This window comes from Lycorma delicatula, chromosome 7 (genome assembly GCF_047948215.1).
Source record: "Lycorma delicatula isolate Av1 chromosome 7, ASM4794821v1, whole genome shotgun sequence".
NCBI classification, from domain to species: Eukaryota; Metazoa; Arthropoda; class Insecta; order Hemiptera; family Fulgoridae; genus Lycorma; species Lycorma delicatula.
The window spans coordinates 111206553-111220207 of NC_134461.1; the positions used below are offsets into that span (position 1 = coordinate 111206553).

At 29.1% G+C, this 13655-nt stretch overlaps 1 protein-coding gene across 5 annotated transcripts in view; it reads right to left on the reverse strand.

Annotated features, from left to right (window-relative positions):
- Adck1 (aarF domain containing kinase 1) overlaps nt 1–13655 on the reverse strand; it is a 77401-nt gene that overhangs the window by 37148 nt on the left and 26598 nt on the right. For all 5 annotated transcript variants that reach the window (XM_075370495.1, XM_075370494.1, XM_075370496.1 and 2 more), the window contains exons 5-7: nt 9793–9951; nt 6677–6835; nt 4620–4883 (exon numbers count right to left, since the gene is read on the reverse strand). In XM_075370495.1, the coding sequence (XP_075226610.1) occupies nt 4620–4883; nt 6677–6835; nt 9793–9951 (582 nt within the window). The remainder of the gene's footprint in view (nt 1–4619; nt 4884–6676; nt 6836–9792; nt 9952–13655) is intronic.

Sequence of the window (13655 nt, forward strand, 5' to 3'; positions counted from 1 at the left end):
CAACTGAAGAATAACATAATACGACCACCCAATTTATTACAATTATTATTAAGTTTCCACACAGGCATACAAATACCGGAACTAGTATAACATCTGTTCTAATTGTAAGTAGCCTGGGAACAAGTGATTAATGATATGTTTGAAATCATTCAGTAACTAAAGTTATGACTGAATGTTTCATTTTACACATTTGACCATAAAGAAAAAGAAAAATTAATTTTTTCCTTGATATTTATTTTAATGAGGGAAAACGTTTTTACATCTGTCACACACATAAAATTTTAATTACTTTTTTTTTTAGACACTTATTATTATATAGAATATAGTTTGACTGAATGGCAAATATTTAACATTAAATTAATAAGAAATTAGGAACTAAGAGAGCTTATCAGGAACTATGAGAGAAAAATAATTTTAGAGGGTATCATATTTTGCAGTGGCAAAATTTTATTGTAGTTAGTTTATGTAATGACAGAAATCCCTTCAAAAAATAATAAAATTGTAATAATAAGAAGTATGTTCGGAAAGTAAGTATTGTTTTTATATATGGCTGTCAAAGCACTAAGATCATAGTTTAAAAGTAACAGTGCCAGATGTAGTTGACAATATTTACCACATTCAACTTATTAACAATAAAAGAAAGTTATAAAGTAAGATAACACACTACTAACATCTAAACAAAATATTTTTTAAACCTGTACAGGACTAGGTTGAACTATGTAACCATTCTAAATTTTGTTGGTTACGAATGATAAAAATATTATGTCATAAAGAAAAAAGTTTCAATATTTTCAAAAGTAGTTAATATTCATTTGGCTTAGCTGATATTAAAAACAGAAAATAGGCAATAGTATATATATTATTTTAATAGTTAAATAAACGTAATTAGTTTGATAAGAAATTGTATTACATAACTTTGTTTTTTGATGTCTGACATGGTCTGGATAGCCAGACGGTGATGTCATCATGGGCTGGTGAGAGCATATACATATCAGAAAAAAGTGTGTACGTGCATAAATACGAACGGGCGTATGGCGGGGGAAGCCAGACTGACATTCTTTGTTTTCGGGGCGAGTGTGAATTTAGCAGTCATGGAGTGGAGACGTGTTTTGAATTGGCTCGCACGGAAGTGGTGATGTGTTCTTTGTTCGATGAGACAGGACAGTGAGACTGGGTAAATAGGTGTATTCGATGCGAGGTCATCATTATTTTTATATGTGCAGGAAAGTATCCTTATGTATATGAAGAGAAAAATTAATGATATGATTCAAAATATATGATTCCATATAATTCTGATATAAATAATATGTTTAACTAATGTTCAAAAAAATTATTTTTTCGTATTGTTAATGTTAATTATTTTTTTAATTTTAACAATATACATGTGATCAGACTACATAATAGCCCTTGTACATTTTTTGTTGTTCCCCCTTAATTTGAATTGTTTTGTGATTGAGCTTTTATTTTATATTGATTCACTTGAGCTTTTCAAATTAAATTTTCTTTTTTTTTTAATTTGGAAGTAAGCTCGCAAACTAGCCATAGAACTAAGCCTGTTGCAGCGTACTTTTAAAAATTTTTTTTACTTATAACTATCTATACAGATGTATTTAATTTTTTTTTTTAGATTTATGTATAACTAAATAATTTATGAACTCTAAAAAACAAAAGTCACCAATACCTTTTATGGGAAAACCCCTTTTTTTATAGAGGTAGTACTGAATAATATATTTAGTTTAATAATGCATAACTTTATTTCACAAAAATGAAATAAAATTATATGCTTTAAATGGAAAATAAATATTACTATGTTCACCATCTCTCTGTAAGAAATACTAATTTGCATAAAAAACTACAGTTTGATATTAAAAAAAAAAACAATTTACATCTTATTAAGTATAAAGTCTATTTTACAATTTTTTCAAATGAAAAGCCTGTTTTATAACAGTGTTTCTTTAAGAAGTCCAGGAGTGATGTTCTTCGAAACATCAATCAACATATAGGCCTATATTATGCTCAACATACTTGAACCTAATTTCCTTTCTTTATTGGACTCTCCTTTTCATGTGTTTATAAATATGGCACTAGCACTGGCTTCATGACTTGTTTTTAGCCGCTGTTTGAAGAAATGATTCTGGAAAATGGTGTAAGAAGATAGATAGTTGTGGAGGTTAAACTTTCTTTATAGTTGGCTGCCATATACTCTTCTAATATTTGTTTCAACAATCCAAGTCTGAAACCTAGCAATGGGGCTTTTTTCAGTCTTATCCGATAAAGACAAGATGAGTTCATTAATTTTACATCAAGAAAGTGCACAAACAACTTTATATTCAATTTCATGTATTTTCGAGCACAATCTGTGTTTGACTTTATTGAAGGATTTTTTACATTGAAATAATGGAAGTCTGGTGGAAATCTTGATAATTTTGCAAATTACATTTAATAGTTTACTATTTTTTTTAAGGCCAGTTATATATTTGTGCCAAAGTAATTTGATATGTTGAAAATTTCTTTTTATTTTAAATCAGTTATACGATTACGAGTCATATCTGTTATTAATACTAATATTTCTTGTTCACTCTCCCATCCTATGAGAAACTGTAAATAATGTTTCTTGAGGAGTCATATTTTGTTTTTGTATTTCTAGTTTCAGTAAAACAAAAAATTGTTTAAGTTTAGTCAAGTAAAGATAAAATGTATGTTAAAGTTTATACTTTTGGTAAGTAAAAGTTATTTCTATGAAACATTTATGCTCAATTGCTGCTGGAGAAAAATTAAAACTAATCCACAAAACTGAGGAAAGGAATTGATAATTCTCCTGTAGGTCATGTAAGATATTTCAGAATCATACATAAAAGACTAGAAGAAAAAAATAAAAGCTTATGAATAGTAATAAAATTAGAAGAGTACTTTGCAATGGAATACAGAACTTCCCATTAGTAGAAGAGTAGCTTTCCTCTTACATTCAAGACAGATGCCAGTCAGCATTTGCTTATCAACAGAAGCAAATATTATAATTTGCTTATCAACAAGTAAAGGCTGCGCAATAGCAAAGGAATTTCAAATATTAAATGAAGATTTTAAAGCAAGCTGAGAATACCTATTTCATTTCGTGAATAGGCACTGCATATCGATAAGAAAATACATGTCTATTTGCTAGTACTTTCCAGACGTCTCTATGAAGAAAAATGATTGACCTTTCAGTGAAATAACATGAAGAAAATAATTTCTCAATATAGAGAAATAGAAAATACCACTCAAACTCCTATTTTCATTCAAACTCCTATTTATTCAATATGCTAAGAGATTCAAGAATTAAGCATTTTGCAAAAGGAGAATATGATTTGTTCACTTGCATTCTTGCTATTATGAGAAAAAGTAGTAGTCATGTTGAATGAACTTACAGCTTACAAAAAAATCTCATCATTTACCATATTTAAAAGAAAAAGTTTCAAAGGGAGAGAAAGTACCAGCTGCAGTAACTGAGCTGACAAAAAAAAAAAGGATGAAAAAAGAATGTGGCAGTGTTAGACTTGGTAAAATACATGTGGAGTACTGTTCCAGTGCTTTTTTAAAAGTGAAAATATGTTCATGATAGACAGTTCACATGGACATATGACAGACTGTGTAAAGAAAATACTTTGAAAAGATAAAACAGAGCAAGTTTGTATTCCTGGTACAATTACTACAACCACTACATGTTTGTATTAACTGACCTTTCAAAATTCATTTAAAACATGTTTACTCAGAGTAATGACTATTACAAACCACAAAATGACTTCTATAGGAGAGCCAAAGAGCTTAATATTACTTTAATATGTAAAAAGCATTTTGGCTTTCTCTCTCTAGTATTCAATCCTATGGAGAGATCTTATTTCAAATATGGTTCTGGAAAGCTTCAAGAAATGCTGCAATTCAAACAGCCTTGAAAATGAAGATTGTGCTGTGTGATATAACAAAGAAATTTCTCTTCTGAAGAAGAAAATTCAAACAGCAATGAAGATTAAAAGCAGGTAAGACGATGACCCTTCTTCAAAATTATTAGTATTTGAATTACTATTGTACTTTAAATAAAAAAATACGAACTAGTATTTTTTTCTCTATTTATTTCAAAAGTACTATTTATAATATTTCAATTTTTACTGAAACAGAATAAACTGAAATTAACAAAAAAAAACATGTTCTTTTTTCTAAGAAATTATACTCCTATTTTCAGATTAACATCTTACACAGAGGCATCTTATATAGAAGCATATAAATGTTTCTTATACAGCAATGCATCTTATGGCATCTTATACAGCATATAAATGATGGCATAGTAGTAATAGTATTAAAAAAAGCAACCGTATGTTTACAGCAGTAAAAATTTCAAAAGAAAGTTAGAAAAATGTAATGGAAAATACGTAGTCTATTTTGCAGGGATTCGATGGTAATACTCGTACATCCATAATACTTAAAAAAATACAAAAATCGATTAAGTTACTACCAATAGAAATGTTGGTATTAAAACCTATTTTAATACCAACATTCTTAAATGTTGGTATTAATGGTATACTACCATGAAGAATGGTAGTATACTCAATTCAAATATATAAATAAATAATTAATTAATAACTTACAGCATATAATCCATGATCAAGAAGTATAAGATCCACAGAACCTGTTTCTGATTTATGAACAAGAATATTTCCAGGATGTGGATCACTGTGAACAAATCCTTCATTAAATATCATTCGTGAATAAAGGTGTCCTAATTTATCAGAAACTTCATAAGTACTTATTTTATTACGATTTATATAGTCTATATCATTCACTTGTCCCCCTTCTAAAAACTCCATTGTCAGGACACGTTTTGTAGTAAGATCCATATATAATTCTGGTATCTGTCAAGAATAAAACAAGCTTTACAGAAACGACTGAAATTTTATACAAAAATAAAATAAACTTTTGGAATTTGTATAAAATAAATCTTACAAAACAACAAAAGTAAACTAACAAAAATGAATTAAAAAGAATATTGTTCATTTCTTCTATAAATTATTACTTTTTGAACTTGGTGCCAAATTAACAGATTATCAAACAAAAATCTTTTTTCTTGGTGAGAGCATATGATGCAGACAAACTTGCTTTGTAACCTTTACTAAGCATAAGCAAAGATTGGCAGGAAAACCTTATTTTTACCTTAAGTTTTACAACTAATTTTTTTTCATTTTTACTAAAAATATGCTGATTATTATCAGAACAACTTAATTTATATACTGTTATAATATAAAAATCCAATACTAAGTAACGGTGATAACAAATAAAAAAAATATCATCTAAATGATCATGTTATTTTTCATTTGAAATATCTTCCAGTAATTGTGTGGAAAAACTTTCAAACTGGAGGAAATTATCTGCAAAACAAAAAAGATTCATTGGAATCATTTGAGTCTGTTTTGTACCCATCGTGCCCAGACTTTACAGAAGCCAAGCTCATTATAGATGATTTGATGACTGATGTTCAAAGAAGACGCTATCTCACCAATGGTGCCTGTTTGCCAGAACTATCTCTCAAGCTTGCTGTATCTTGTCATCTGTGGTGGTGGTCAGTAGGCATCCTGTTCTCTCTTCAATGAATTTCACCCCCTTTAACATCCTCTAACCAAAGAAATCGGATCACTGCTAACTGTTCTTCCTTTGTGCAAATTGCTAGAGGAGTAGATATGCTTTACACTGTAATGGCCAAAAGGCAAATGATGCAATCAGGATATATAATTTCACAAATGTGACCAAAGTTGAACCAACTTGTACAAACATGCACGCACAGAAGGAAGTATGACAACCCTGAAAGTATGTTGTACGTTTTGGTGAAAGTGTAGATAATTTTTGACTCACCCTTGTAACTTCATTATTAGAGGAGCAGTAAAGCTTAAAATGACAGCTTTTATTTTTTTTCATATCATTTTTAAATAAATTTAAAAGTAAATATAAATTAACGAATAAACAAACAGAATATGAGACCATTATTTAAATTGGTAGAACAGTTATAATCAAATAATTTAAGACGTATTGTCAATCATTATTATACCATTGTATAGAAAGGAAGATTTATTTTAAATGAGAAAGCATGATATACTGATTATGTCTAATTTTTCATTTTAACTGCTGATGACGAAGTTATTACTTTGAAAGTGCTCCACTTGGTAAGTGTTATTTTTAATTGATTGTATCTGGTGGTTTTAGTAGTATAATTATTTAAATTACATTATTTGATACAGAAGTTGTAGAATGTCAGAAAAAAAAAAATATATATTTGAAACTGGTATAACACTACTATGTATAATAGATTCATATATTACACTGTAAATGACTAACTAGAAAATGCTTCCTCATAGAAAAACTGTTAAGGAAAAAGATATTTTATTTATGTAAGAATTTGAAAAGTGAAACATTTAGCCATTAAATAAGGAATTGGACAGTATCAAACACAGAAGATTTGAGCACAATTCATCTGACTTTCTGTTCTCCTACCCTTATACTTAATGACACTTGAAATTATACCAGTTGTGCTACTTACCAAACAATATTATCCAAACATATAATCTTCCTCTTGGCATACTCTGATACAGAAAGTAATCCTGTTGAATGTCTTAATAAAAAATAGAAAAAAATGACAACAGCCAATATTTCTTACCTTAAGCCAAGAAAAAGATTTAAACATTTCTCTAACTTTTTCTGTATTTTCTGCTTCTTTTAAAAAATTAAGTTCCAATGGTATATTTTTTTTAGTTTCATCAACTAACCACTGTATTCTGAAATCTGGGAAAATCCACTGCACAATCTTTACTAAACCCTAAAACAAAAATTCATATTCATAATCTCAGTAACTAGTCACTCATTAATATTGGTTGTTTAACTTGTGCACTGAAATTAAGTCATTCATAACTTTTAAGCCACAATTTTTCTTATAGGTTATAATTTACTTAAGAGAGTAATAAATTTCCTTGTTACCAAACTTGTGCATTTGACTATTGGTAAAACTGAGCAATATTAAGTTATTTTAGAAATACAAATTTGATATAATTGCACACATCAATTCAAGAATATTAATTTTTTATTAAGTATCTGGTAATGTTTCAAATAATTACAAATACCGTATTTATTCGAGTACCCCCGCACTTTTTTCTTGGAATTGGAGAGAAAAAATAAGGGTGCAGGGCTTACTTGAAACATAGCCTTTAGCCAGAACAATTTATGTAAAGTAAACGTTTTCTTAGAAGTACCTAAATTCAATCACATAAATATAGTTACATAGGCTTTCGTTTAACAATACCAGATACCGCTTAAACAGAATACATCCTTAATTATTAACATCCTGTTCATATTATTGATAGGAACGAAGTTACGGTAGTTTTATAAAACTGATTCATTCTGTATAGGCTGCATCCGGTTCTAATGACACTACAGTTACAGTATCAGCTACCCATCGTTGTCTTGTCTATTCGCCAGTCATTGTACTGTTTGTATATGTGGATGGTTATGTGCATTTTATCTGTTTAGTTTATCTTGTAAAGTTTAATACAGTGATTTATTTTAATTACAGTATTAAAATGAGTACAAAAGGGCAGCGTCTACGATCTTTTACAGTAAATGAAAAACTGCGCGTTAAAGAGGCTGAAAAAATTGGAAATCGGGTGGCAGGAAGAAAATTTGACGTAGATGAAACCTGCATTCGAGACTTGTGTAAGAAGAAACAACTTCTGGTGAAAGGCACTGATAATAAAAGGGCTTTTCGTGGCTTAAAACCAAAATACACAGACATAGAAAAAAAATTCTATGACTATGGAAAAAAGGAAATGCGGTTATGCTGTCACAACAGAAATGTGTCTATCATATGCTCGTGAAATCGCTAAATCATTGAATAAAGTTGATTTTAAAATAAGCCGTGGATGGATAACATGATTTTTTGCAAGAAATGATTTGTCAATAAGATGAAAGACAACTATTTCTCAACGACTTGCAGACTCTTATCTTGCATAAATTATGCCTATTGGCTGCTGATTGGCAGTAGTTTTCTATTTGGTTTCCCTACTTAGCTCTCAGAATAACCTCAATGGTCATTTCTATTTATGTATATCCATTCTACATAAATGTAGTCTATTCTATGAACTTTCTCTGCTTTTTTCTTTTTATGTTTCCATAACTCATATTTTTAACAAGACCAAAAGGCTGAAGATTCAAGCTGATTTTCTCAAAAAAACGTATATACTATGAATTTCTCACTTAAAAATTCAAATATACACTTATCTTTCCAACTTATGCAGAGTATTATTTGTTAATAACATAACTCAAATTATTCCTTTTCCTTTTTGGAGATAATGTCCAAAAAGGTTGTTTACCCTGAAGAAATGAAATCCTATTAAAATTAAATTAAAACAAATGTTAAGCATAAATGACTACTGATTACTTCCTTACTGTTTCAATCATCAATAATAATCTTTACTAAATATAATAAAAAAGTAAGATATCTAGTTATGAGGAAATGAAAACTATACATTGATGAAAAGTATACACTGATGAGAACTTTTGAGAGAATGGTAGTAAATCAGTAGGTTGTTCAGGTGTAATTTCAAAACAACGGCATTGGTAGAAAATTGATGTAAGTGTAGAAAATACTGATTAACTTGCCTTAATCATTTACAGCCACTTGTTAATCCAGAGATGTTCCCTCCATACTGGCAGTTTCTCAAAACTGACAAATAATTAAATTTAATTTATTAACACAATACCTAACTTCCAATTTTCATTCAAAAAGTTAAAAAATTATACTATACATTTAAAAGGTCTATGGGCAATGGCAGTATTTTATAGATATTACTAAAACGGCTTTTTCATACTTTGGCAAAAATTAACAGTATTATAGTGACAAATTTTTTCCATGTCACTGCATACGTCTTCTCATAACTTTTTTTACTATGGTTTAAAGCAAATATTTTTGATGAATATTTTGATATATGACAGAATTATATCAGTTCCCTGGCAGTGAAGAGTTAATCATAAAAAATAAGATAATTCAAAGATCAAAACAATTTTTCTTTACAATAAATAATCAGTGAAAATCATTAGTAAAACGATCAGTAATGACAACCAGTTATGCATTTTAATTAAAAATAAGTATTTAAATCAGCCTTCTCACAGCAAATAAAATATGGGGAATACATCATGCAACAATTTTTAGAAACTTATTTTGAAAAATGAATCACACACTGTCTTGGCTCATCCTTATTTCTGCACTACTTGTCATCCATTGTTACTTATCATCCGCTATCAATAAGGTTCTGAACTTCATATATTTTTTCAGGTGTTTTTGGTTGTACAGATCAATCTAATTTTCAAAATTGTTAAGACCACGAGTAAATGACTTACACCATGCAAATACTTGTATATTTTTTATAAAGTATCAACTAACTGTTCACATAATCTTTGCAAAATTTCACTTGGTTTAACATTTTTGTTTGTTAGCATCTTACACTGCATAACGACATTAGATGCTGATCGTTCACACATCCAGTTAGAATGATTAACAGTGAGTGATGGCATGGAATATGTGCAGAGTGATTGCATACACACCTTTTGTTTACCCACATATTTTTGTAACCATTAGATCCCAGAATTGGGTAGTACAAAGAAATTCAAGTTTTTATTTGACCGAGCTATGTATCACAAAAACAGTCTAAATAAATATAGTTATAAATAAATAACTAAAAAAAGATTTGCTACTTTATTATTAGGCCTACCAATCCCAATCACCTCCATTGTTTTCATATCGACGAGTGAGTTTGCTTCAACAAAAGGATGTTGCACTTTGATCGCAACAACTCTCCCATCTTTCAGCCATGCTTTATGTACTTGTGCAAGAGATGCAGTACCTTGTGGTTCAGGTTCAATTCTGCTGAATATATCTGTGGGCTAAAATTGAAGGAAAAAATGTAAATATAAACTTTCCAAAACAGGTAAAAATTTTTATCAACACATAAAATGCACACATCTTTTACTGATATAAAACAAGAAAAAATTATTAATGAAATTAAAAATACAATTTTTCATTATTCTAAACTTCTTTTATACAAAGATGATTTTGCATACCTCTGACTCCAGCAGAGCCAATTATAAGGCACTCCTGAATTTCTTACTCCATCTACATTTTCTAATAGGGATAAATCAAAATGCTGATCTGGTTTTCATATATGTCTAGACCAAACATATACCTTCAGAAAAACATGTAGTTTGATGTCTATAATATCAATATCGTGTATACATCAACATTAAAATCCATAAAACTTTAAATTTTTATTGAATATGATTTTATAAATAATCATTAAATGTGATATACAGTACAACAATATAAACAAGATAATAAACTTTCTAAAAGGATGTAGCAGAAACAAAGAATGTGTTTGTTTTCTTCATTAGCTACTTCGTTAAACATAAATTATGAGCATTATCAGAAAGTAATGCCTTTTACTATTGTGCACACTGGATAGCAAAATTCTAAATAAAAAAACGTAAAAATCATTAATAAGTCTATCATAATATATTATTATGATATGATATACACAATTTGAACAAAACACAAATTTTCTAATAAAAAAAAAATTAATTTCAAATCATATCTTGCATGAAATTTCATTAATTCTCATACATATACATTACCATAACATACACAAAATATTATACATAGTATCTGAATTATGGAAAATAAAACACTAGTATACACAACACCTGCAAAGTCTAACAAAGAGATGATGGCTCTTTATTTTATTTTTATGTACACTTTTTTTAATTTTCTTTAGGTTTAATTTTAGCATGTAATATGTATTTTTTTTTTTTACTCCTTTATCCTAAAAATCAAAAATTGGGACCCATCCAAATACGGACTGCCTTCATTTTCAAAAATGTCATTCTTGAGTAGTGTACACCAAAGTTTATGAAGCTGTCAAATCTTTGATCTAAAATTAATAGTATGCATCCAGAATATGAATACTTGGCACATTTTCTAAAAAGAAATAGAATAAAGTGTACTAAAGCAATTACCATATATTCAATATAAAAAAGCTCAGATAATTTTGTTAGAACTTGGATGTATACTGTTAAATAGAATAAAATTCAAGTGATTATCAGAATTGATTGTTCAGAATCAATTAACTACAGCATCTGGAAAGCAGAGATGAAAATTGTCATGTATAAACCAAACTACTGAACTGATTATTTGGTCAAAATTTTTGGATGCAGCCATTTCAAACAATGAAGAAAAAATAGTGCTCAGTAATTTTTATTGTAGGTTTGGGATTACACCATTTTCTGTTTATTAATTCAAAGTCAAAAAAATCAACAACATAATGAAATTCAATTTGCTTTGATTTCAGTTCAATAGGAGATGCGACTATTAAATAACGAGGCTAATGCTGTAAAATATTTTATTTTAAACTTATACATATTTAGTTATCATCCACTTCAACATACACCCCTCCTCTATCCCTACAATGCTTATGCAAATTTTCCATTGTTCAAAACAGAACTGGAAGTTTTCTTCTATGAGCTCTTTCATGACACATGCCACTTTTTCTTTCACAGCTTCAACGGTCTGAAATCTTATTTCTTTTAATGCAGATTTGACCTTGGGAAATGGATAAAAGTCATATGGTGCCAGGTCAGAAAACTAAGGCAGATGTTCTAACACTGGGATGTTATACTTGCCTAGAAACATCTTGATAGACAATGCAGTGTAAGCTGGTACGTTGTCCTGATGAAGAGCCCGTGACTGACTTGTTCTTCTACAATTCAGGTCGTTTTTTTCTTATTTTTTCACAGAGTTGAGCAAGGACCTCAAGGTAGTAATGTTGATTAATAGTTTGACCATGAGGAACCCAGTGAAGGTACACAATCCCATAAATATCGAGAAAAACAATCATCGCTTTGAATTTTGATTTGCTCATTCAATCTTTTTTAGCTCTCAGTGAGGTTGGGGTCTTCCAATGCGTGGATTGACGCTTAGTTTCTGGATCATAACTGAAAAACCAAGATTCATCACATGTTATTACTCTCTTTCCAAGAAGTTTGGGTTGTTTTCAATGGAATTCAAAGTGCCAGAACAAACATTTTCACAAGCTTCTTTGTGAGATTGTAAGAATTTTAAGCACCATTTTCATGCACATTTTTTGCATGTTAAAATTGTTATGTAAAATTTTCCTTATGCATGCTTTGTCAATTGCTGCAGTTTCAGCAATCGCATGATAGTAAACCGATGGTCAGATCAGATTACCAATTTTTTAATAATTTTTATCCATTTTTGATGTGGAAGGGCGACCCAGGCAAACATCATCTTCAACGTCTTCTCGGCTACCTTGAAAACGCTTAAACCAGTCAAAAACTCATGCACATGATAAACATTCATTGTCATACACTTTTTTTAATAAAAGATAAGTTTCATAGCAGTTTTTCCAAGTTTCATATGAAATTTCATGACAATTCTTTACTCTAATAAAACACTATAATTTTTCCGACAAAACAAAAAAGTAGGTATTATCCAAATGAAGGCCACAGCCAGATTAATATGTCTGCAGAAACTGGAGTGGCAAGAATTGAAAGAGAAGACTTCACACTACACAGCTGTCGGTTTTATGAATTTGGTGCAAGCACAGTTCTTCTGTAGCAGCATTAGTCTTGTTATTTAAAAGCCACATCTCATATGACTGACATCTAGCACATATCATATTTAAAATTTAAAAAATATTTTCTAATTAATCAAACAATATTAAAAAACTAGAAATTTTTTTCAGTTGGAATAACCTCATTTTTTACTATTGTTAACCCTACTTCATTCAAATAACTGGTAAAGGCTGCAAAACCTTTACTGCTAATTAAGAGACAAAATAGTGATAGTTGCATAATAGTGTAGATAACAATTTTAATAATCATGAAAACAACTGTACAAATTCTATTGTATAACAAGATTTTAAGTGACAACTTACACCTTACTGCAACTGCGTACAAATATGTACTTTATATATGCAGATGGTTATTTCATTAAAACTGAATAAGGATAACAACATTGTTGCAACCAATATGAACCTATTCTCATAAAATTTACTTTTATTAATTTACTTTTCTTAATTTACTGTATTTTCACCATAATTAAATCCAAATTTGTCTTTCTATAGACATTTATACTAACTGGTCCAATAAATTCAAAAGGATCACTCTTCTTTTATTCTGGCTAAAGAAGTGAATTATACTATTGCTGTATTGTATTTTTGCTTGTAACTCCATGAGTAAAACTCATAGAGTTCAAACACAGAGAACATAGAGTTCAACTCACATTTTTATTAATATTCTTGTTTGAACAGTGTTTTTTACTTTTTGAACTGTTTTATTTTAAAATTTAGTTCCCTCCAATTTATAATACCCATCATTATAAACATAAGAAGAAAAAAATCAAGGTAGAATTAGGGCTACGTAAAATAATACAATGACTATTTAAAATAATATAACAATCTACTACTATAAAATTATATAATAAGTAGGCTAAAAAAGCAACTGTCAGTTTAAATTTGTTCAGTGTATAATTGTTGTTAAGTGATCCTGTAACATGACCCCTCCCCTTCATCATTCTT